The sequence below is a fragment of the Colossoma macropomum genome, unplaced genomic scaffold (genome assembly GCF_904425465.1).
Source record: "Colossoma macropomum unplaced genomic scaffold, Colossoma_macropomum, whole genome shotgun sequence".
NCBI classification, from domain to species: domain Eukaryota; kingdom Metazoa; phylum Chordata; class Actinopteri; order Characiformes; family Serrasalmidae; genus Colossoma; species Colossoma macropomum.
The window spans coordinates 33,685,133-33,711,369 of record NW_023494796.1 but is presented as its reverse complement, the minus strand read 5'-3'; the positions used below and the strand labels follow the sequence as shown (position 1 = coordinate 33,711,369).

General features: G+C 40.9%; 1 protein-coding gene across 1 annotated transcript in view; it reads right to left on the bottom strand.

Moving 5' to 3' along the window:
* The window catches only part of eys (eyes shut homolog), a 433,237-nt gene that overhangs the window by 162,400 nt on the left and 244,600 nt on the right, over window positions 1-26,237 (bottom strand). Inside the window, exons 31-32 of the mRNA XM_036583442.1 lie at window positions 5,958-6,148; window positions 5,678-5,769 (exon numbers count right to left, since the gene is read on the bottom strand). Of these exons, the coding sequence (XP_036439335.1) occupies window positions 5,678-5,769; window positions 5,958-6,148 (283 nt within the window). The remainder of the gene's footprint in view (window positions 1-5,677; window positions 5,770-5,957; window positions 6,149-26,237) is intronic.

Sequence of the window (26,237 nt, the reverse complement as noted above, 5' to 3'; positions counted from 1 at the left end):
TGGGGACAATTTGACCTCATTCAATATTTAACATCATACATGTCGCTGTTGTCGGAACAAAACCTCGTATCTCCAAAATGGTAACTTTGCAGGAGAAGGAAAAAACATACTTTACTTTTAATGTAAGTTAATGGAACCAGACTTTTTACCAAGTCATTTTGGGTCATTTCTTTTGGTCCATTCATCATGAAATTTACACACAATGTAAAAAGCAACAGATATATTTTTTTAATTATGTCAAAAACTGAAAAACTACAGAAATGGAGATACAGGGTTTTGTTCTGACAGCAGCGATATTTTTGCAAGGAAAAAAGGAACCTGACACAAACTTGGGAAACAATTTTGACGATAATCGTTCTCTGGAGGTTTAGACTGCTTGGGTCAAATTAACCCCAAGGATTAAGATGTTAGTAAGCTCTGGAGATAACAGTAGGGCTAACCCTGCGTTCACACCGGACTTTTCGCCTCTTGTCACCCAAATCACTGACGGCTCTTCCCTTGTGGGCATTTCTGAACTCCAAATGACCATTGGTTGCCATGGTTTCACTGACGGCAAGCCCAAATCAGAGACGTACCCACTAAAATTAAAAATCCTGTTGAGGAATCGCTTGTGTGCTTATTTTTATTGAATCCCTGTGTCTGTGCAGTCAGTGTGTGAGGAAAACGCTATTTGGTCTTTTTACTGTCTATTTGCGGGAAAAGTACCGTCACCGTTATTCCATCTCTAGTAGGAACAACTATCTAGAAACCAAAAACGGAGCGCACCATTTCACAGTGGCAGAGATAAAGGAGGTAAAGTGCGCACTACGCTGCTCAGTGCTTAATTCCTATTGGTAATCATTATGTTGCGTCGCTCCTTATTTGCATAAAGTTAAACTCCACTCAACTTTGTCACGTCACCAACGTTTGCGCCGCCTCCTCTCGCTAAAAATCGCAGTTCTCATTGAAAATGAATGTCCTTCGGCCACAATGCCGTGAACGCAGGGTAACAGTCTGTATCAAGAACGTTCTTTGCTGAAGAACCACACTGTCAGAAGACTTATCACTGAGCTGCATGTCTAATGCTCCTTCATAGCGTGACACAAATTCATTTTTTTGCATTGCTACCCCTTTTCTCCCCCTCATCACCCACCCCCCAAAAAATCTGCTGGATCTGTCACCACTTAGCGTTGCAGAACCTCATAATGTACGAATTAAGCTTTGAAAAGAAAAAACATTTTTGTCATGTTTCATTGTTTAAACATGGCAAATGCAAACTTGTCAAACTTGGAAGCCACTAACTGGTAAATAATCATAATTATGTATACAATTAATTACTATGTGTATCATTAATTGTAATTCCTTGTCAAATATTAATAAAAAACTACAGGAAAATGGGTTAAAACCACCCGTTTAACTCTTATCTTACCTCTTTAGGAGTTTAGGACTGAATTTAGGACCCTATCTTTTGCTAAGTTTACTTTTCAGTTCTTCCTTTCACAAATGACCGGCACTGAGTAATGACCAATTTCAGCAGCCGTTTGGACATTCAGCGCTGCTTCTTTATCAAATTTGTTGATGAAAAATAAACATGGCAGATTGATTCTCCTAAAATGCAGAGTTGGCTGGGAATCAAGAAGCACCAGCCTTCAGTGACGGCACTGAAGCGACGCTGCTAGTTTTCTGAACTTTGAGGACTTAATCATAAATTTCAAAGATTTTATGATCACATCCTTCGTGGTCTGTCATGTCTGCTGTAAATAAACCTTTCTGCTATTTTTCTTGGAGTGAAATTTTATGTCCAGACATAAAAGAGACCTCGCAAAAGTACAGAGCTGAAACGTCCATGATGGCCCACTAATTTGATTACTTGTCTGCTCTTTTTCTAAACATCAGATTAATCAACAGAAGCGTGGCTCACGATTGGGGCGGAGCTGCATCTCTCAAAGCAAGACGAGCTTTCAAACTGACGTGCTGGTAATAACTGGCTCTGTAAGGAGGTTTGAAAATATTTATTAAGAGCGTTTAGGCCGTTTAGAAAAGCTCTGCTTTTGCCAGGAATTCAAATCATTTCTTGTGGATACATCTCAGTGAACGGCCTGTACAGGTGGCTGAAAAGGAGCAACCGTAGCATCTACGGCTCAAGCTGAAGGGCTCGCTAGCAACATGCACAGAACTGCTGTATTCTAAGGGTATCGCACGATCTGACCACCACAATTCATATAAAGCCAGCAAAACTAAATATCAACATGCCTGTTACATTTTTATTTTACTGTTATTCAGCTTAATTCAGTCTAACACTAGCCCTTATTCAGCTGTGGGGGTGTAACAGTGCAGCGTGACACTGATATCAATGGAAAGCTGTGCCGATGTGCGTTGTGGAGATATGACGATCCATTGGGCAGAATCAAAATTCTATTAATGATGCCACCAAAGTTTGCAAACAATCAAAGCTCACTCCAGCATGATCATGAGACGACGGCTGCCCTCCACGAAAACCTGCCCAGTCATGGCATCTAGGGTCATCATCTTATCCTACCACCTGATAAGAACCTGTCAGCTCTTCCTAAATACTCCCTCGGCGTGGCCATAAGCTTCTGAGGCGTGGCCATCGGCTCTCGAGGTGTGGCCATAAGCTTCTGAGGCGTGGCCATCAGCTCCTGAGGCGTGGCCATCAGCTTTTAAAGACGTGGCCATCAGCTTCTGAGGCGTGGCCATCAGCTTTTAAAGACGTGGCCATCAGCTCCTGAGGCGCGGCCATCAGCATTTAAAGGCATGGCCATCTGCTTCTGAGGCATGGCCATCAGCTTCTGAGGCGTGGTCATCAGCTCTCGAGGCGTGGCCATTAGCTTCTGAGGCGTGGCCATCAGCATTTAAAGGCGCGTCCATCAGCTCCTGAAGGCGTGGCCATCAGCTTCTCAGGCGTGGCCATCAGCTCCTGAGGTGTGGCCATCAGCTCCTGAGGCATGGCCATCAGCATTTAAAGGCATGGCCATCAGCTTCTGAGGTGTGGCCATCAGCTCCTGAGGCGTGGCCATCAGCTCCTGAGGCATGGCCATCAGCATTTAAAGGCATGGCCGTCAGCTTCTGAGGTGTGGCCATCAGCTCCTTAGGCGTGGCCATCAGCTCCTAAGGCGTGGCCATCAGCTGTGGTTAATGTGGTTGTTCATCAGTTAACCCCTTAAATGACCAGGGCCCACCAGCAGGGTCCAAGTTTTGTTACAAACTTCTAGAACAGCTCAGCCAGTTTGCACTGAAGTCCCTGTAGTTATTGAGTGAAAAGCTTCAGCATGAAATTAGCCTGAGATTTTAGAGGCTTAAAGGTATCTGGTTGGTGTTTGTTGTGTTATTTTGTGTTGGGCTGTGGGTGTTTAGTGTTGGAGGGCTGGTCACCGTCAGGGTGAAGCCTGAGGCTGGTGGTGCCCTCTGAGTTCAGTGTTTGTGTGTTTCGGCCGTGGTGTTTAATAAACAGCACTTCTCTTGGTGGAATCGCAGCCTCCCTTGTATCTTACTTTACGCTGATGCTACAGTACAGAGTTAAATATATGGCTGTTCATTAGGAGAAACAGCAGGGCATGTTTATGTCCAAGCCATGCGCGTATTGCTGTAACCAATTCATTCTCAACCAGGACTGAATAGATTAGGATTTCCTAACTTGACATAAGATAAAATACTACATGATAAAGTATAAGTCCCAAATTAAGATCTCCTTCTGTAGTATAAATGTGTGAAAATCTTATCTTGAGCGTGTCAGACATTAATTTAGGACTAAAGATAGGAAGGTTCTGTAATACAGCCCCTGATCCTCAAATATCTGTCCATTTATACTTACTTCTAATGAGCTTATAAGATCTGAATATGCAAATTCTGATCTTTAAATTAAATAACTATGTTCAATTATTGTTATTATTATCATTACATCCTATTTATTATAGATACTGATATTACTGACGATGAACTGACATTATTAACGATATTAATAATGATTTTGATGATTTAACCACCATTTTTCAAGTTATTAAATTATAACAGTTACATTTCTGGACACTCTGACCAGACGTCAGTTTGACGGTACAGAAACGTCAGCTGGAGTTTTCTGAATACACACAATAGTATTATTTTACAGCATGAATGAATATTGCACTATGACAGATGGCTGTATGCAAAAGTTTAAACATCCCCGGTAAAATAATGTTTTGTTGATAAGTTAAAAAAATAAACTAACATCCTTTACAAAGAACATATGTAAATATGACATTTTCCTGCTTAATTTCTTGCATAATTTCAATTTATTTGCCCTGCCTTAACATACTGGGGAAAAAAACATGAAATATAATACTGTCACGCCTCCCACTGAGGACACCTGTTCCGCTCGTTCCCTCTCCTGCGGGAGACCACCTGACAACACTCATCACCATCGGCCAATAAGAACTCTTTCGAACATTCCACGTCACCAGAGCTTGCACACATTACTTGTTGTATGTCTTTAATTATATCAGGGGTCGACAACCTGCAGCTCTTTTCCTGTCCTGTTGTGGCTCCACAGCTGAATCAGATTAGTAGGTAAAAATAAAATAATCCTCCTTTACAGTAAAATAAAGCTCTGCTGATCGTTCAACACAGTTTAACAATAAATGGTCTTAAACTCTGGAGTTAATGTAGAACTGCTGATTCACCCTTTAACCCTGAAGATCAGCGCAGACTGCTGGTCACCATAGCAACACAGACAACAGTCTCGCCTAGCTAGTAGCTAACGAAACAGCAAAGAGAGAGATTTAAGACGAACATCGATAATTTGGAGACAAATGGACTTATTTGTGTTTATAATGACTCCAGCTGGTTTCCTGATACGTTTAATCTGCAATGAGAAACTGACAAACACGAAAAAGTCTCCCGTTCCACCTTAAATGGTGCAGCAGTTACACTCTGGCACCTCAGGCATCATCTAAGGTGGAACAGGAAAATTTGAACAAGAAGCTGGTGAATGAGAGGCGACTTCAGCCTCATAAAAAGTCGAACGTTGAGAGACATTTTACAAGAAACTGTTCTACTTTTGTGGAAAGGTTTCCTGCTGGAGATGTGAGAAAAGCAGCTATAGCTGAGCTAAAGATTAAAGCAGAGCAAAGTGAGTCTGCACTTTCGTTTATATTATATTTTTATCCTACACTAGTACATCAGCACATACTGAGACACATTTACAGCCAAGATGGTAAAACGAACATGTAATGTTGTGCCTAGCAAGGTGGTTAGATTTTTGTAGGAAGGACAAAATGGTTCTTCTTAACATTTGGGTTGCGACCCCTGAGTTAGAGAGTATATAATCCTTTAGGCAGCAGTCTTCGCAAAGTACAGGTTGTGTATTTAGCATCATCTTATCTGTGAGCCTTTTTGTGTATGACTTATTTTTCCATTAGTTTAACTTTTTTGCCTTAAACCATCAAGTAAAGATGAACTGAGTGCTACTTTAACCCGCAAGCGTCTATCGTGTTTTCATGTGTGCCATAAATTTTGCACAGGACATATATTTTATGCTTTATTTTTTCCTCAATGTGTTAAGCAAAGAAACAGTAATTGTGTATTAAAGTATGCAGAAGTGTGTCTCTGTAGAGGATGCTTACACTTATTTTCACTAAAATCAACAGGGAATTTTATGGGGGATGTTCAAACTTTTACATACAACTTTAAACTACTCTTTTACCTCACATGCGCCAGATACTCATTGCCATCGTTGACTTGTATGTTGGTGTTAATCCTCCGAATCCCTTCTTCTTGGTTACAGGAGAAATCATACTGAACAAGGGAAGAAAGAAGTTAGTACAAAATGAACGAAAACATTCATTTACCGATTTTCTGATATAATTCAGGCTCTAACTGAAAGACTCTGAAGCACATGGTGGTTTTTATAATGCTGTAATCTCACGCTGCAGTAAACAGACGTGTCAGACACACCGTACAGTACGTTACCTGTATATCCTCACCTGTAGCGTTCCATTGAAAAGGTGGAGTTTGATGAAGAAGAAGCCTCTGCGTACGCGTCCTTGGTCCACATACAGGAGCGTTCCGTTCCAAGACCACGTCTGAAACCGCACTGTGATATTGTTCACAGCTCCCAGGTCGATGCCCTCAAACTCCAGGAAAGAATCACCGGAATATCTCCCATATGCGGCGTCTGAAAGAGAGCAGCAGTGAATTTATACCTATTAGGAAACTGGCAACTTTATTAACTTTTCAATAAAGCTGTCAGGGTTACTTCACTAAACGTGATTGCTTGATTAAAGATGCATCTTTGCTTTAAGTTGACTTTCTCCATGAATCAGCAATGATCGTCATTCTGCCTAATGATAATACACACACCATATGGCCAAAAGTATGTGGACACCTGACCATCACACCTTGTTGGACATCTCATTCCAAATCCATGGACATTAATATGGAGTTGGTCCCCCTTTGCAGCTGTAACAGCTTCCACTCTTCTGGGAAGCTTCTACAAGATGTTGGAGAGTCTGTGGGAATTTCTGCCCATTCATCCAGAAGATCATTTGTGAGGTCAGACACTGATGTTGGACGTGAGGGTCTGGCCCACAATCTCCGTTCTAGTTCATCCCAAAGGTGTTCAGCAGGGTTGAGGTCAGGGCTCTGTGAGGGCCACTGGGGTTCCTCCACACCAAACTGGTCATTTCATGTCTTTTTGAAGCTCGCTTTGTGCACTGGGGCTCAGTCATACTGGAACAGTAAAGTTTGGTGGAGGAGGGATAATGAGCTGGGGCTGTTTTTTCAGGGTTTGAACCCCTTAGTTCCAGTGAGGGGTAACATTAATGCTACAGCACACAAAGACATTTTAGACCATTGTATGCTTACAATACGCCATTGTATACTGTAGCATTAATATTACCCTGAAACGCTGAAAAACAGCCCCAGCTCATTATCCCCCCTCCACCAAACTTTACCATGTACAACCCCATTTCCAAAAAAGTTGGGAAAAATGCAATGATGTGCAAATCATTTAAATCCTATATTTTATTTAAAAATAACACAAACACAACATATCAAACGTTGAAACTGAGAAATTTTATTGTTCTTTGAAAAATATTTGCCCATTTTGAATTTGATGCCAGCAACACGTTCCAAAAAAGTTGGGATGGGGGAACAAAAGGCTGGTAAAGTTGTGTAATGCTAAAAATACACCTGGTGGTTGATTGGCAACAGGTCAGTAACATGATTGGGTATAAAGAGCATCTCAGAGAGGCGGAGTCTTACAGAAGTAAAGATGAGGAGGGGTTCACCACTCTGTGAAAGACTGCACCATCAAATAGTGTAACAATTCAAGAAAAACGTTTCTCAACATAAAACAGCAAAGAACTTTTGCTTTTCATCATCTACGGTACATAATATCATTAAAAGACTCAGAGAATCTGGAGAAATCTCTGTATGTAAGGGACAAGGCCAAAAACCAGTATTAGCTGGCCGTGATCTTTGGGCCCTCAGACAGCACTGCATTAAAAACAGACATGATTCTGTAGTGGAAATCACTGCATGAGCTCAGAAACACTTCTGAAAACCACTGTCTGTGAAAACAGTTCATCACTGCATCCACAAATGCAAGTTAAAACCCTAAAACGCAAAGAAGAAACCATATATAAACAGGATCCAGAAATGCTGCCACCTTCTCTGGGCCTGAGCTCATTTAAAATGGACTGAGGTGAAGTGGAAAAGTGTCCTGTGGTCCGACGAATCAAAATTTGAAATTCTTTTGGAAATCATGGACACTGTGTCCTCCGGACTAAAGACCACTCAGCTTGTTATCAGTTCACAGTTCAAAAGCCAGTATTCATGATGGTTTAGGGGGGCATTAGTGCACATGGCATGGGTGACGTGCACATCTGTGAAGGGACCATTAATGCTGAATGATATATACATGTTTTGGCCTCATATGCTGCCATCCAGACGACGTCTTTTTCAGGGAAGGCCTTGATTATTTCAGCAAGACAGTGTCAAACCACATTCTGCGTGTATTACAGCAGCATTGCTCTATAGTAAAAGCCTGATGCTTACATTTATATACATTTTTAAGTTTTTCTAAATGCTAGTTTATCTTTTATCTGGATGGTTTGTTGTTCTCTGGTTAAGCCCATTTTTATTGTTTAGCATCTGAATACTCATGAAAAAAAGGGACTTAAATGTTGTTAATTTTATTGTTCATGTTGTTACTGTTTGGGTTTAGTTAGTGTGGGTTGGTGGTCACCATAAGGGTGAAGCGTATAGCTGGTGGTGACCTCCCCCACAAGTTCAGTGCTTTATTTTTAACTTTCTGCCCTGGTGTTTGATAAAGAGCACTGCTCATGGTGGAAATGATGGCCTCCCCTGTGTTTTAGCATAACACTGACACCTCACTACAGTGACAGCCCTACTTTTCAGCAAAGCGTGAGTTACAAAGCCAGAGAATTCCAAGTAAGCCTTGTTAAAAGATCTATCATCTATAATTAAATGAGTAAGTTTGTACAGAGCGCGTGAGTTTTGCTATAAAAGGCTCGCAAGGTAATCTGGATAGAAACTGAAAGGCTCTGCTGAACTGAAGTTTGTCGAGACTGAAGGTTGGATGTGCAAAGTCGTGTTTCATATTTTATCTTCCATCATTACTGGAGAGATGGTCTCATGTTGTAGCGTGCCACAGAGGGCATCAACATCAGAGAGCTCCCATTGTGTTAAGGCTCCATAAAACAGTGGGTTACCCCATTTATATTCTGAGGAGGACAGCAACATAAAGAAGAAGACTTCAAGAGAAAATAACTCTGTCAGTACAACAGCCTTGGAGTGCAACTACACCCAAAGGAAAGATATGAAAGATGGATTTGGGATAATTTGCATGAAGAAATGCAATAATGAGCGTGAATACTGATAATATGCTGTATTCTAGGATCATTATTACACTATAAAGTTCAACTTTGCTGGACTTTGAATGACACACGTAGTACTGAGGGACAGCGAATGCTCGGCCATCAAACACTTGACACCAAATTCAAAAACAAAGGAAAAAAAAAACATGACTGCAGTGTTGGACTGTCACTACTGATTATTAGTGATTCAGTAATCTACAGATTATTTGACGATTCATTAAATAACAACAGTTTTAGAGGTTAAACAACACAATGGGATCAAAAATGCATTATTACTGAGCCAACGGCCACATAATCATTGCCAGTTCATTAAGAAGATACAATTTTTATTTATTTATTTTTTTAAAAAACATGTAATCAGGTTTAACTGAATAGTCTACAAAATACGCTCTCAATATCATAACTGAAAAAACTGGATTACAGTGTTAAACTGGGAATGATCCATGAAACAGGAATGTCTGTCTGATATGAGTCTGACTGTTATATCAACTGAACTACAGTACAGACTGTATTTTTTTGCATAGAGGACAATATTGGCAGTAATACATTAATAATTATTTTAATTGCTATGGTATTCCAGGTGGTTACTAAGGTGTTGCTATGGCATCCTAGGTAGTTCCTAAGGTGTTGCTAGGCTATTGCTAAGATGTTGCCAGGCTATTGCTATGGTGTCCCAGGTAGTTGCTAAGGTCTTGCTAGGCCATTGCTATGGTATCCCAGGTGGCTGCTAAGGTGTTGCTAGGCCATTGCTAAGATGTTGCTAAGCTATTGCTATGGTATCCCAGGTAGTTGCTAAGGTGATGCTGGGCCAATGCTATGATATTCCAGGTAGTTGCTAAAGTGTTGCTAGGCTATTGCTATGGTGTCCCAGGTAGTTGCTAAGGTCTCGCTAGGCCATTGCTATGGTATCCCAGGTGGCTGCTAAAGTGTTGCTAGGCCATTGCTAAGATGTTTCTAGGCTATTGCTATGGTGTCCCAGGTAGTTGCTAAGGTGTTGCTGGGCCATTGCTATAGTATCCCAGGTAGTTGCTAAGGTGTTGCTGGGCCAATGCTATAGTATCCCAGGTAGTTGCTAGGGTGTTGCTTAACCGTTTCTTTTCTGCTGCTTACGAAACATGAACATTGTCACATTTCACATTTTACACTTGACAACTAACAATCATTTTAGTAAATAAATCTACTGTGGTATACAAATAAAATATGAAATAAAAAGTAAAATTATATCAGCTGATATCAGTTATCAGAACTTTTCCGCCCCTTAAAATTGCACTGGCAACTTTTCATATCAGTCAGTGCTTAACTTGAGCAGCACTGCAACATCAAATGTAACTGTCTTTTTTCATCTTTACCTAGGCATCATTTATAAAGGCAATATAGCTGAATGGACAACATAAGCAAGAACAATAAAACCACATCAACGGAGCCTCCAACATCGTTATCGTACAAGAACAAACTGACAGCTGATAAATGATACAGCTAATAACTTCTGAGAACGCACTTCCATGAAGACATGAAGACATGAAGACAGCGCGATACCAGAGAGGTTTCGTTCTAAAGACTTTCCATCATCATTATAGCTCATACAGCAGCTCCTGCTTCCACACAGGAGAATGATCAAAGCAGGCAATGGAACCAAAAGTGACCCATTACCTGGCATGACTTAATACATTCCTTTTAAAAGGCAGGCTTTGGTTCAGCTTTAATTGGGCAGACTGAGGACTAGGTCTTGTCTTATTCTAATTAGCAGTGGCTCTGAAAAAGTAGGCTGTCTCACGCTGCTGCTTTAACTGCGCTTTTCAAAGCCGCCGCTGCCCGTCTCATCACGTCCCTGCAGGGAAAGTCCACCTATCATGTTCAAACATGGGTAATAATGAGGGGATCCAAATCCCAATAAAATGAAAAGGAATACATGTTCAGGGCAAAGTTTCAAAGGACGCAGTCCTCTGCTTGTACCACCAAAGCACGGAGACACGCTGCGGCTTAAAGGACGAGAACATGGCGGTAATGGTGGATCACGAGCTGCTCTGTGATCTAACATAAAAAGCCAGGTGAGGTCTGTAAGGGACCTGTCCTCGTGTCTCAGTGCAAGGTAAAAATGGAATTTTATGAAATGATCCAGCTCTGCAATGCTTAGTGTACAGGAAGGCAGTGAGCGCTGCGGCAGTTTAAGTTCACGGTTGACCCACACAAGTGACTTTTCCCACAAATGTGTGCTTTTGTAGCAACTGCTGCGAGGTAGGACAGTAGGACATCCATTGATTACTATTAAACTGCGGCGTGGTCGACACAACGCAAAGCTTTTACTTCTATTTATCTATCAACTGTTGACAAAAATACTATTCAGCCTAATGAGGACACTGCAGTGAAAGTAATAACCATCAATGTAAAAAAAACTCAGGAGCTGGAAAACTGGTTTGGAAAACAAACTTAGATTCTTTTTTTTGGACTTTTTTCTAAAATTTTTCCCCAGTTTAGCAGCGCTAGGAGGGAGAAGGCGAACACAGGCTTCCTCCGAGACCCGTGAAGCTCCACTGCATCTTTTCAAACTGCAGCTAATGCAACGTCATTGGACAGCCGAACACGCTCGGAGGAGAACACTAAACACTAGTTCTGTTCGTCAGCTAACAGACGCCTGCACTGACTAGCATCGCGCTGGGTGATGGGGGAGACAGGGGGCACCATCCGACCCACCCAGAGAGAGCGAGGACATCTGTGCTCTCTTGGACTCCCAGCCACGGACGGCTGAAGCATCACCAGGGATCAAACTCGCGATCTCCTGATGATGGAGGTGAAGTTAGTTTTCTTATTCGCCAGATCTTATTGGAGTTTTCCGCTCCACCTTGAATAAGACACTAACATCAGCACTGTCCACTTGGATGGTTGATTAGCCAAGCTGTTTGGAGAGAACAAGCTTGAGCTGGAAAAACTGAAGTCAGTCTTGCATTTAACTCCTGCTTCGGTTTCCAAGTCAGGTGCAATGATGATGCACAAAGAGTGAATTGTGAAAAGAGTTAAATACACATTAGTCCACTAAAATCAATGACTAAATTAGTAGTAATTTAATAGTTAATTAGTTGGTGACGTCATCACACGTTTCTCGCGCTAACTAGGAATGTCGAATATACATATATATATATATATATATATATATATATATATATATATATATATATATATATATATATACACACATATATATATATATATATATATACATACATACACACACACACACACACAGATACATGTTTACACAACAAGGACTGTGTGCTGACATTGCGTGTGTATCAACTACCCGTGCTAATACCTCAACTATGCTCTCTCTTTTGTAAAGACCTCACCCGAATGAGTTACTGGAGCAAGAAGGGGTCAGGGGGGCCTGCCCACCCAAAGCAAGACCAGTTGTGCTCTCCTGGACTCCCAGCTGTGGCATCGCTGAGAATCGAACTCATGAACTCCCAACAACAGGACTAATGCTGAGACAGTTCCACAGACAACAACCACCCAAACTTCAACAGGTTCATTTTGTTCTGCAAAGCCAGTCCAAGCTTGTAACATCTGCTAAAACAGAAACAAAAGGTTTGCATTCTATCCACCATGCAGGAGGTCAACGTCAATCCACGGAAGTCCTACTGTTTGTTTAAGGCAGCACATTAAGTTATACATGGATAGCAGAGAAATGTTATAAGTGCAGGCCAAACGGTCAACCAAAAGGGCTTCACTAAAGCAACAGTCTGACCAAACATAGTAATGCCTCTGAAAGTAAATAAAAGCTAGCAGTGCCTTTTAAACAGGGCTCCTTCCTAGCTTGCTCCTGTCACCATTTGCATTCATTTGTTGTTTGTCAGAGCATTTTTAGCTAACCTTTTAAAATCATGCAGGCCCTAGCTGCTCTTTATCGTCCATGACAGGTGGCAATTACGGTGCTGCTTTCTGTAAAACTTCCAGCATCGCCGAGCTGATTGAGGGTAGCGACTCAGCCAAACCTGAAAGACCACCTGTGACTTGATCAATTTGATCGGTGCTTTAGAGAGGCCTTTGAGTTGACATGCACTCATTTGCTTCAGTCTCCAGCATTTCTTTCACAGGCAGCTGAGCCTTTTGCATTCAAACACGCTGTACACTGAATTGGCCCAATGCTGAACATAAAGGTGGGTGTTATGAGCTCAATTCATCACTATCAGGACAACAACAACAACATGGTAAACATATAACAAAATACATCAAGTCTCCACTCCATGTCATGTTCTACACAACGGAAGAGTGAGAGAGGAAGTCTGTTCCGTTTATTCCCCATCACACAGTGATCATCTGCACCAACAAACAACTTGTTATTTATGTTGACGATAAATATTTAAACGTAACTAAATCTATTTATGGTTTTAGCGACAGGGTCCTGTACGACTGTCTGCAAAATGAGGAATACTGGTCATTTCGATTGACAGTTTTCTGCCCTGTTGTGTTTCCACAGTAACCACAGAGCTCATCGGAAGATGTTGAGGTCTACTGATCCCTTGAACCAATCAGAATCAGGGCACACAATGCCATTCACATCACCCCTCACAAAATCTATTTAGTAGACCTTGACTGATAACCAATGAGCAAGCAAGATGGCTAGCAAACTCACCATTCTGATAAACGTGGTCACTCCAAATTGAACGTACCTTTACCTCCATAATTGGCTATTTCACACAGATTCAATGTCCAGCTCCTGCCAGAAAATAAAAGCCTAAAAGGAAATAAAAAGGTCTGGGGTTGTTTACATTGCCATGGACACCCAATCACAGATCTAACGTCACAAATCTTTAGGATCATTAAAATAGTTTTAATATTTATAATCAGGCTGTCAGCACCTTAGTCTTGTGGGGCCTGACGTCATTCCGTAGTGAGAATACACACAGAAGGACAACTTGTTACACTTTCGGTGCCACAAATAAGAGTACACCCCCTCTAAAAACCCACTATCAAATCCCTCTGTGCCCTTTTAACCCTCTGTGGCATGAATTATAACTAGAACATGATAATATTAATGTGTTTTTAAAAAAGTTAAAAAAAAAAAAAAAACTTTTACTGAAAATAAGACTAAACAAATCCAGCTTATACTTAGTGATACGTAGTACAATCCAATATTTACAGAGTTAAATTAATACAATTTCTATTGTTATTTGGAATGTATGGCAATAACAACATCATAATAAGATTTCCTGGTCATGTGATGTCATCGGGTACTTGTTCTTTTAAAGTATAAGACCCTTCTTCTAGAATTAAATAGTAAAACACACATTTTATATTACTGCTTTTTAGCAAAAATGAGATAAAGTAATCATTGCCATATGGCAACATCATGCAATGCTGGGTTAAGGTCCGGAGTACAATCAATAACACAAGCAAAACGAGCTCGAGAAATTCAGCTGTTAGCTTAATGAATATTTTATGAATGTGAATTTCTACATAAATGTAACCTAAAATGTGATCAGATCTTCATTTAAGTCATAGAAATAGACAAAGAGAACCCAATAAAACAAATAACACCAACAAATCTATAGTTTTTTTTTATTAATTTATTGAACAAAGTGGCTCAACACCAAACGTCTTTGTTGGCAAAGTATGCGAGCCTCTGCTTTCAGTAACTGGTGCGACCTGCATGAGCAGCAATGACTTCAACCAAACAGTTCCTGTAACTGTTGTTTAGCCCGGCACATTGACTTTTTATAGAAATGCTTTGACTTGTTGTTGGGTTTTCTTGAACAAACACCACATCTTAGCTACTGCCACAACATTTCTACTGGATGAACAGTCTCTGACTCTTTTTAAAATGCAACATTTCCTCTGCTTTAACCATTCTTTGAAGACTAACTGACATTTTTAGGGTCACTGTCTTTCTGCAGGACCACCTGCTGTTGAGCTTTAGTTGATGGATGGGTGCCCAAACATTCTCCGATAGAATTTCTTGACCAACAGCGGCAAAACAGCCCCAAACTGTGACACTGCCACCACCATGTTTCACAGTCTTATGCTGGAATGCAGTGCCAAACAATTGCAGTGCCAAACATAGTTTTTGCCAAGTACGTCTCATTCAATCTATTTTGACCTTATCTGTCCACATAACATCATTTCAGTTGTCTTCTGACTCTTCCAGGTGGTCTTTAGGAAAATTTCAACAGGCACAAGTGTTCTTTCTGGAGAGTAGCGGCTTTCTTCATGCTAGCATTTCATACCTAGCTTTCTTGTTCAGTGTTTGCCTGATGGTGGACTCAATAACACAGACATTAGCCAGTGTAAAAGATAACTGTAGATCCTTCGATGTCACCTTCGGGTTCTTTGTAATCTCCCAAAATATTATATGCCTTAGACTTAGAGTCATTTTTATGAATGACCACCTTTGGAAAGTGTAGCACTGGTTCTGAATTTCCTATATTTGTACACTGTCTAACAGTGGATGGGTGAAATCCAAACTCTTCAGCAATCTCATCTGACTGAGACATGGCTTTCACTAACAAATGTGTGGTAAAGACCAGACTATATGGTGAAGACTCAGAGTGATGTTTTTAAATGGGGTACGGTCAGCCACATTCACTTCCTATGGATTGAACCTCAACTCCAATTACTGCCTACACCAAACTGATTATTCTGGAGGTTCACATACTTTTGCCAACCAAAATATATGAAGCTGAATCATGTTGTCTAATAAATTAATACAAAACTACATAACTGCTCATCAGGGCTCCAGACAAGAGCTAGCATAAGGAGCCACCGGCTCCGAAAAGAAAAAAAAAATCAGATGCCAAAAACGCAAAATAATAATATGCAAAAAAATAAAGCTTTTCAACACAGCTCTGTGATTTCAGTATCTCTGCCTCCCACTGAGCCCGATTCTTGTCATACATGTCATACGTCTTCAACGTGTCCAGTCCGCTTTTCTCATCAACAGCATTTGGGAGGTGAATCTGATGAAGGGTAGTTCTTCACGTAGGCTGTGCTGAATTTAATTTTAAGCTCTCTGAATTCTTTCTCGGCTGTTTTTCACATGCCTGAGACACTCCGCGAGCTTAGGGAGCTTTCTTAGGAGCGCTCTTTACGATAATAAAATCATGTGCGTTTTTATGTGTCTTGTTTCTTTTTTTTTAATAATTCATTCCTGTTAAAAATCCAGCTGTATCTTTGCTTACTTTTGCAGTATAGTCTGCTTTATAGCTACGTTCACATTACAAGCCTCATTACTCAAATCTGATTTTTGCTCAAATCCGATCTTTCTGTCACGATGGTTCACACTCGTTTAGGTAAGAGAATCAAGCCCGTCATTAATGTGATGAACCGGCGTCCTGAAATGACCCTCATGATCACATCCTACTCAGTAACGTCACGTGAATGAATCACTGCATCATCAGCACAAACTAACGAGCAGAACGAGCTTCGCTGAGAAGATCATTAACTCTGATCAGCTCTCAGCCTCATTATTAGAGCGAGACGAAGGAGAAAAAGGTGAGATGAGCTGCTTTTCCACCGTTTACAGGCTTTAACTTCTGTTCGGCGCTGCTGCCATGGTAACGCTGAATGATGGCACAGCGCAGTGGAAAAAGAAGCACAGGAATTCAGATCTGAGTGTCACATTAAGGTCACATGGCCACGAATCGGATACAAATCTGACCTAGGACCACATATGAAAGTGACTCAGGTCGGATTTGAAAAGATCAGATTTGTGTCCATACAGCCCTGAAAACATCAGACATGAGTCACGTTAGGGCAGAAAATCAGATTTGTGCCACTTCAGCCTGGTAATGTGAATGTAGCCTCAGTTTTCATACCATGGAAATTCATCAAGACGTTCAGAAATCTTTCTGTGGTTGTACTTTTGCATGAGGGGCTTGAAGTGGACGGTTGTTCATGTACATCTTTGTGAGCGCCTTTCACTGGTTCACTGGTCCTGAATCAGATTAGGGTTGAGCAGATGACCTCTAAGGGTCTGACATCGATGCAGATTGTGCGAAATCTGATATTTTCCACTTTGCCATTTCCTACAAACCAACGTTCACTGCAAAAATCAAAAAAACTGCTAAAAACCCGACTCGGCTCGGCTGCTTTTGCCACTCTGGTTGAAATCCTGCAATCATGAAGGTGTTTTTTGATCAGTTACATGTTGAGATAATAAAAAGCTAAAAGAAAATACATCAACACAAAGAAGATAATAAATACAGAGCAATAGTAATAAATAGTTACCCATAAAAAATAATAATAATCCGAAGTTGCTACCTGTCGCCACTGGTGACTTATAACTGTGGTCACAACTGCAACCATTTTAGTCTGGAGCCCTGCTTATGTTACTTACGTTATGCTGCTTTACTGCTTTTCTTCATCTATTGTTATGACTTAAATGAAGACTTGGTCACATTTTAGGTTAAACGTTCACTATTTTTGAAGCATCACTGTACAGGTGACTTTGTAGGACTTGGATATGCAGGTTTAGATTGTGTTGTGTTCACATTCAGATATTTCTATTACTACAGGACTTGCATTAAGCATCTAGAGGGTGTTTTAGCATTTTTGGCATCCACAATATGGTAAAATCCATATCACAGAACAACGTGACACCAATATGATACTGGTTTACTACCCTCTCCAAACTGTATCACAGTTCTCCTCTTTTTAAATAACTGCTAAAGAAGATTACAAGACCTGGTGCCGCTGAGGCCTTTATCAATATTTGCCTTTAAATCTCTATAATGCAGGCGTCTTTTATCCACCGCTGCAGGCTGGCGTCGCGCTTTGACGGGGGGGACGCAATCAAGTAATTGTGGAAGAAACAGCCAGGCGGCTGCCGGTCCCCGCGCTACGGAACACAATAGGGCTGTTGCCCCTGCAAAGCAAAAGAGTAGGCAATTATTGGGAACAGAGAGGCTATGATCTCGGAATTAACGAGAATGAATGCAGGGCGGCTATGAAGGTACGATCTCCCCACCCTCCTCCTTCTCTCCTGGCTCTTCCGGCCGGCTTGGGCAGCAATGATGATGGAAAATTAGCCCTCGGAGACGGAGCCATTCATTAATTTCAGCTCCTTGTTTGGACTGATGTAAGGCTTTGATGCAGTCAGTGGCGGCTGCCAGGAGGCATGGGCATGCCTCATTAGCGGTTAGTGCCAGCTCTCTCTCCCCAGACTCCACTTTAGCCGCTAAGTTGCGCTCAGAGAGCTCTGGTTAACAGATTTTTTTATGTCACTCAGGTTAGTTCTGACACACTGACAGTGGCCAGTACGGGTGGACCACTGCTTAGCGAGGGGGAGGAGGGGTTTCAGTGTGAGGGCAAATACACACCAACCTGTGGTAACGGAAGGGCCGAGGGAATAATAGAGAGAGAGAGAGAGAGAGAGAGAGAGAGAGAGAGAGAGAGAGAGAGAGAGAGAGAGAGCGCAGTGTAGAACAACATGAGAGAGATGGAGAATGAGAGATCTGAGAAAAAGAGAGATGAAGAGAATGTGAGAGACAGAGAGAGAGAATAAGAAACACAGAGACAAGACAATGTGTGAGAGAGAGACTAAAATGAAAAGAAGAGAGGAAGAGAGAGAGAGAGAGAGAGAGAGAGATGGTGGGAGACAGCAATGAAGAGAATACTAGAGAGATGGCGAGTGAGAGATAAAGAGAATGTGTGTGAGAGAGAGATTCTTATTTTCATTAATGAGCAGTCAATTATTCCTGGTTGAACAAGCCAGGATAGAGAGATACAGTAGCAAAAGTTTTGGCATCCCTAGCCAAATTACATTTTGTTGATTTTTTGGGGAAAAAATAATAAATACATTCAAGCTGTGGATCAAACTACTCAGAAAATGACTACTTTATATATATATATATATATACACACACACACACGTATGTATATATATATATATGTTTCCCTTTACATTGTGTCGAAAATGGCTTGGAAAAAATTCCATTGACTTACATTAACAGTGAAGTAGTTTTTTCCTTTATGAAGATACAAGGTTTTGTTCCGACAGCAGCGATATATATATATATATACATACACACACATACATATACATATATATATATATATATATATATATATATATATATATATATATATATACATATATATATATATATATATACGCACACACACACACACACACTTTTTTGTCGTTTTCCAGTTTTTGACATAATTTAAATATATAATATAATATGAACCTGTTGTCCTTTATATTGTGTGAAAATGTCATGATGATTGAACCAAATGTAATGACCCCAAATTATTTTATAAACAATTCTGGGCCCATTGACTTACATTAAAAGTAAAGTGTATTTTTTGCTTCTCCTGTAAAGTCACCATTTTGGAGATTTGGAGATATATATATATATATATATATATATATATGCTACTAAGTCAGTACTTCCTAACACTCACTTTGCCACACATCATAGATTGTGAAAATGCTTGTGGTAGCCAGCTAGGACTCTACTGTACCAGAAATTCATCAAATTCCATCACGTTACACTTGTCCTGCAGAATCTCCACTGGCTCTCTTCAATCCCTTCTCCTCACCTATAAAGCTCTACGTAACCCTGCTCCTTCCTACTTGTCTGATCTCCTTATTCCCTACAAACCAGCTCTCACTCTCAGGTCCTCATCTGCTGGATTACTCACTATCCCACCATCCAACCTACGTGGATATGGCAATCATGCTTTCTCTAGGTTGGCTCCCCGACTCTGAACTCTCCTCCCCCACATGTCCAGCAGGCTAACCCTAACTCAGCATTCTGTCTTGCTTGTAACTACCCACAGCCTCACATTAGCTCTCTACCAAGTCTTGTTGTGTCTCTGCTTGTGATCCTATGGTTTTGTGTTTCCTGTTTTCATATGTCTCTAATGTTTTGTGTTTTAAAAAATTTTAAGCATCTTTGAGTCCTTGATTAGCACTATATAAGTATTATTATTATGAAATATCCTATAAGTATCCTGTAGGTATTTACTACTATGTGTTGCATAAACTTTGCCTAACAATCACAAAGCGAGCTCCATAAAGACATGGTTTGAAGAGTGTGGTCTGCACAGAGCCCTGACCTCAACCCCACTGAACACCTTTGTGTCGACTGTGAGCCTTCTCATCCAACATCAGTGTTCCAGGGTAATGTTAATGCCACAGCATACAAAGACATGTTGGGAGAATACAGTTGTCTAAAATGTCTTTTTATATTGTAGCATTAATGTCACCGTTTACTGGAACTAAAGGGCTAAAACTCTGAAAAACAGCCGCAGCTCATCATCCCTCCTCCACCAAACTTTCCTGTTCCAGCATGACTGGGCCCCTGTGCACAAAGCAGCTCCATAAAGACATGGACTGACCAGTTTGGTGTGGACGAACTCCAGTGGCCCTCACAGAGCCCTGACCTCAACCCCAATGAACACCTTTGGGATGAACTGGAACACCAATTGTGAGCCAGAACACAAGTGTCCGATCTCACAAATGCTCTTTTAATTGAATGGGCACAAATTCCCTCAGAAACACTCCAAAATCTTGGACCTCCACCAAGCTCATATAGGTGAGATGTCCGGGTGTCCACATACTTTTGGCCATACAGTGTATAACTAGAAAAAAAGGGCTTTGGACTTAAGGAGTATTTGATTATGAATTATATCACAGAACACGAAATGACTGTCTTAAGTACCTGCTATTAGCAGTTAATAAACAACATGATGAGTATCTAAGATGTAGAACCCATAGACTCTAATGGATTCTGTGTAAAAGGTAGAAGTGATTGTGCTGTAATGATATGAAAATGCCCATGCGCTCGCCTCGGGGGCCCTCATACTACTACATGCGACATGACTGTGCTGCAACCTTGCGCTACCAGACAAACGAATAGGCAGCCATTACATTAAAGTTTCAGCCCTGAAAGCCTCATAATTCACCGTAATGAAACACAGATTGAGCAGATTGAAACCACGATGAATAATTCAATGATAGTTATGCGATTAAAGTAATGAGCATTTTCTTTTACTGTCATCTGATTCATGCGCCGTCAGTAAATATGCGCATTAGATTTGTGTACCACACTGTTCATTAGCCAAAGGGAGACATCGGCGACGGGAGGAAGGCTTGGCAAACGTCCCTGGTACAGAGGTACAGAGGACACAACACATCTGCAAATGAATAATATTATTTTTGGACGCAACATGGTTTGGGTTGGGTCTGGAAAAGCTTTGTTCTGGATTTAGACTTCAAACTTGACGTGGTTCAGGCTCGGCAGGAAGTTCTTTGAAATGTAGTTGAGTTCGGATGCCAGCCTCTGCATTTATTAACGCTAAAATAACAATCTGTAAATCCTCACCACCTGAACAAATGCTGCCCTGCATCTCCATTTTTGTTGGTTTTGCTTCACAGTGAGTTGAAATATTATAAATGGGCAAAAATGTATTCAAAGTTAAAACTGCACTATGTAAGTTTTGGGGATTTGGAGACCTCTCTGGTGAAAATATGTAATTGCATTGTGCAGAGGAACATTCTATAGGGTGTGCTGTGCTTCGGCCCCCTTCCCCGAGTGGAGAATTCAGAGAGAACTCAGTCTAAACTCGGTGAAGGAGCGTCTCTGAGGATGTGAGTGAATTATCTACTATAATCATCATATCTTCATCAGTATGATGCTGATTCTGAGACCATTTGAGGCCTGAACATCGAGCTGGACCCTGTGTCTGTGTGTGATGTTAATATGCAAAGACGTACAACGTGGTGTGAAAAACTCCCGACTCATCTCTGACTTTTAAAATCAACATGAATCAGCAATCTGTAACCTGACGTAGCCTTAACAGGATGCTCGATCGGGAAATATTTGAGGATGGGCCATGATTTTAATAATTCAGCAGAATCCTTCTAATTTGCAGAAAAGAAAAAAACAACAAACACAGATTTTGTCAAATAATGAAGTACTACAATATTTTGTTGTGTATTTTTTGTAGTTTCTGAAACGATTCATTATTTGTTGAAAGCTACTTTTTAAAATTTTTAGAATAAAAAGTAACTTTTCAAAACGTAGACAGGGTGAAGCGCCGGGTAGCAGGTTAGCCTTTTAGCACTTTCACTGCAAAATGTAGTAAATAAAAATACTTCAGAAGAAAGAAATGGGGCTAAATGAATTTGTGTACGAGTGTAATCACCTACTGTCTGATCAAGAGACGGACTCTGTGTGTCTCTCTCAATTACGGCCAGATATTTCTCCGTACTCCTGTTAACATGAACACAGGTTTTCAACGTAAATTACGTGAAATAACATTATTTTTACAACAGTTCCAAAAAGAGAGAGTAATTGAGGAGAAGTTGCCTGCCGATTACATGTACGTGCAGCCGTTGCTTGATGATTGGTCAGGGTAACGGGGAGGGAGGGAAAACATGCTCAGATATTATTGACAAGTTTTTTTTTTTCGCCTGTCGGAACACGATAACACAACCATACATCACATGATGTTTAGACGGACGAAACCGCTACACTTCAATCAAAGATTAATGAGAAACAAGAATTTAGCTTTTCGACTGATATGACACAATGGACTGTGCTCAACGCCGGACTTACAATACACAACTTTTAAAATGATTTTAGCCCCTAATCTCAGTCTGGCTGAGTCTGAGCTGGTCGGCTCCAGTCTACAGATTTCTGGGTCAGTCGGGTCGACAGGTGGAGAGAGAGATGAGTCGTGTTTGAGGGGCACAGACTCAGATTTACTGCCTCCCGATCGCATCTCAGACCAGTCAGAGTTTATCAGATATTTTTTCGACCTGTCTCTGAGAGCAATCTAGTGTAAACTGATCAGCGACTCGATCTGAACAGATTCCTGAAACAGCCACTGAAAACTGAGAGCGCAAAAGAGGAAAATAGAGCAAGTAAACAAAGAAAAATGGAGAAAAGTCTCTCAGGTGTGGAGCGAAGCTTTTTAATGAGCTGAGTTTAAGGCATGATCAAGTTTAGGTACATTTAAAACTCTAAAAAATACCAAACTGATCACATTTTAAATCCATGATCTTCACTTAAACATGTTTACCTGCTGCTTCTTTACTGTTTCAGCGCAAACAGCAGCTGCAGCTCACGTTTGTTTATTTGCGTCTCCTAGTAGCGTGAGAATGTGTGAGTTCAGTGAGCTCCATTTGGTTCAGTAGCAGCTGAAAAGTTGAGTAGTGTGTGATCCCTAATCGTTTAATGTGGATCCCCAATATTTCAGTCACCCAAAAAATTCTGCAGTAACTAGTCTGATGGTGTGAGACAGCCAGTCTTTATAATCTGTTAAGACTAAGTTGTATAGTGAACCCAAGGCTTAATGTGACCACGGACACAAACTACTGACTAACACAAACTAACAGGCCAATTTTGATTTCAGTCTGAGTTCAAGTTCATTTCTAGAATATAGTTTAAAATGGCCAAAGCTGACCGAAGTGCTGTACAGCTCATTAAAGTAAAGAAAAAAAATTAAATTAGTATTTCAGGCTTTACAGGGAGACTTGCAGCAACACAGACTCACCATATTTTAGCATGTTTTTATCATCTTCACTTCACTTTCAACTTCAGCAAAAATAACTACCCTGCATAAATGTTTATTAAAGCTTATTCCAACAGGCGTCATCTGTCATAAAGGCTACATTAGCCAAGTTTGTCACAACTGGCAAATGTAACCGTCAACCCAAATGTTAAGAAGAGCCATTTTGTCCTTTCAACAAAAATCAATCCACCTTGGGAGCCACAACATTATATGTCCATTTTACCATCTTGGCTGTAAATCTGTCTCAGTATGTGCTGATGTTCTAGTGTAGGATAAAAATATAAAATAAACAAAAACACAGACTCACTTTGCTCTACTTTAAGCTTTAGCTATAGCTATAGCCTCTTCTCTCGCATCTCCAGCAGGAAACTTTACGCAAGAGTAGAACAGTTTCTTGTAAAATGTCTCTCAACATTCAACTTCTTATGAGGCTGAAGTCGCTTCTTATTTGCCAGCGTCTTTTTTGTATTTTCCTGTTCCACCTTAAATGGTGCCTGAGGCGCCAGAATGTAACCGCTACACCATTTAAGGTGGAACAGGAAAATTCGAACAAGAAACTGAAAATAAGCTCTGCAACTTTTTAGTGTTTGAGTTTCTCACTGCAGATTAAACGTATCAGGAAACCAGCTGGAGTGATTATAAACACTAATAAGTCCATTTGTCCCCAAATCATCGATGTTCATCTTAAATCTCTCTCTTTGCCGTTTCGTTAGCTACTAGCTAGGCGAGACTGTTGTCTGTGTTGCTATGGTGACCAGCAGTCTGCGCTGATCTTCAGGGTTAAAGGGTGAATTAGCAGTTCTACATTAACTCCAGAGTTTAAGACCATTTATTGTTAAACTGTGTTGAACGATCAGCAGAGCTTTATTTTACTGTAAAGGAGGATTATTTTATTTTTACCTACAAATCTGATTCTGCTGTGGAGCCACAACAGGACAGTAACAGAACTGACCCCAGGCCTACAGGAATAAGCATTAGTAAACATTTATAAAGGGTTATGTCGGTTGCCCTGATAAGCCTATGCAGGTTTCATGCAGCCTTACCAACAGCACCCCACAGTAGAGTGATCCCAAAAAATCTGACACAGCTCTGAAGGTTTTTTCCTTCTCCTGTAATGTTACCATTTTTGAAGATATGTGTTTTTGTCGCAACAGCACTGAAATAGGTATTACTTGGACGTTAATGACCCTCGCTGTCACGATTTCATTAGCGATCTCTCTCAGTGCGACTGTAATGCAGTCCTGGAATGCAGTAACACCCTACCTGATGAAACATTAATGGGGCGGCCTACAGCGCTGACATCTTTATACACACGAAGAGGCCCTGACGCACTGCTGGGACGTGGATGTGCAGTCAGGCTACAGCTCATGAAGAGCGCTCATGAATATGCATGTGTTCCGGCGACATTAGCTTGACGCTGTGTTTCAGAAGACCGGGGCCACGCAACGGAGCACCTCCCCAGCATAAAAAAAACAACAACGTAGAAACAATTAGACAACAGCGGCACAAATGTAAACAAACCGCTGACCCTGTTTATTGCATAGCGTAGTCTAATTACAAAGAACTGGTAGCATGGAAAAGTGAGCGAGAAAAAAAAAACACAACAGCTCGGTTAGTAACGTCTCGAGGCTCAACAGACCCTGGAAAGAAATGTGTTTATAATTAAAAGTACGCTGCCGTGGAGTGCAACACTCAAAATGGATTTGTGCGGTGGGCGACCAACCCCCACCCCAGCTCCCACCGACAAGTAGATTTGAAGGGGCACGGCTTATGTCATTTAATCTCCCGCCGCTGTCGGCGGCAGGTGATAGCGGGTCTCCGTGTACCGTGGTGATCACTTCAGGAAAGGCCTCTCGTATCGTTATTAATCTCCGCTAAGCTCTCCACCAGCCGGGTCCAGCAGATTTCCCTCAGCCTCAGCCGTGCGAGGTCTTCATATTCCGCAATATTCTGAAAATACAGACCTCCTTCGAGTGTTTATTTCCCTCAAACGAGATCCCTGATTTGTCCCTGTTTATCATTTTTCTTTGTCTTTATCTTTGGAGGATCTCCATTATAATCTGTACGCTTGATTTGTGTTGTGGGTTTTCATTATTGCTGTCAGGAACTGATTGTGACTTGTTGGAAAACTCTGCTCCAATGACGTTCTGAGGGCTATCATCATTTTGTAGTTTGGCATCAGCGTGTAGATTAGCCCTGCTGTCTGTCTACGGGGAAAGCTTCATCATTCCACGCCCTGTGGTTCACCGTTTAGCTCCGGCGTCTGTACGTTTGGTCGTATGTACATTTTCATTTGAATACCACTGTGTGGTTTGAATGATGGGGGTGTTGAGTAGTCACAATATGAAGTTGTATGCAAAAGTTTGTGCACCCCTGGCCAAACTGTATGTCGCTGTTGGAGCAAAACCTCATATCTCCATTTTTGTTGTTTAGTATTTTTTCGAATATCACTGTTGTTGGAACAAAACCTTGTATCTCCAAAACGGTAACTTTACAGGAGAAGGAAAAAACCTACTTTACTTTTAATGTAAGTCAATGGAACCAGACGTCTTTCCAAGTCATTTTGGGCCGTTTCTTTTGGTCCATTTCTCATGAAATTTACACACGATTTTTTAAAAACGTTTTGTTCCGACAGCAGTTGCCCTGTATGTTTTGTCAAAAATTCAAAATGGATGGACCAAAAAAAAAAACAGACAATTACTGGGAAAGAATGAATTTCTCCATTTATTGTCATTAAAAGTTAAGAATGTTTTTCCTCATCCTGTCAAGTTACCCCTTTGGAGATATGGGGTTTTCTTATAACAGCAGTGATATTTTGTATTTGAAGTGAAAGTATGTTCAGATCCTCTA